The sequence below is a fragment of the Buceros rhinoceros genome, unplaced genomic scaffold (assembly GCF_000710305.1).
Source record: "Buceros rhinoceros silvestris isolate BGI_N320 unplaced genomic scaffold, ASM71030v1 scaffold23005, whole genome shotgun sequence".
Classification (NCBI taxonomy): domain Eukaryota; kingdom Metazoa; phylum Chordata; class Aves; order Bucerotiformes; family Bucerotidae; genus Buceros; species Buceros rhinoceros.
The window spans coordinates 11467-11791 of record NW_010411447.1 but is presented as its reverse complement, the minus strand read 5'-3'; the positions used below and the strand labels follow the sequence as shown (position 1 = coordinate 11791).

At 65.5% G+C, this 325-nt stretch overlaps 1 protein-coding gene across 1 annotated transcript in view; it reads right to left on the bottom strand.

The window, feature by feature from the left end:
• Positions 1 to 92: 92 nt before the first annotated feature.
• LOC104493366 (steroidogenic factor 1-like) overlaps positions 93 to 325 on the bottom strand; it is a 5272-nt gene continuing 5039 nt past the window's right edge. Inside the window, 2 exon segments of the mRNA XM_010136030.1 lie at positions 93 to 187; positions 190 to 325. The exon segment at positions 190 to 325 is cut by the window's right edge and continues 1 nt beyond it. Of these exon segments, the coding sequence (XP_010134332.1) occupies positions 93 to 187; positions 190 to 325 (231 nt within the window).

The following is a 325-nucleotide window of genomic DNA, read 5'->3' as shown; positions in this document are numbered from 1 at the left end:
CTGTAGTGGCCCGCCGTCCCCGGGGACGCGTCCGCCCCCGCCGTGCTGCTGGCAGCACCAGGGCTCTGCCGGGTCTGTGCTGGTGGCTGCTCTCATGTCCGCTTGGCGTGTAACATCTCGATGAGGAGGTTGTTGCAGGGCACCTCCCCGCTCAGGTGCTTGTGGTACAGGTACTCCTCGCCCACCCCCCCCCCAGCCGCAGCAGCAGCTGGCGTAACTTGTCCGTGGAGTGGGGGTAGTGGCAGGCGGTGTATTCCAGCAGTGCCGCGTTGGCCTTCTCCTGAGCATCCTTTGCCAGCGTGTGGTTCTCCAGGTACTTCACATC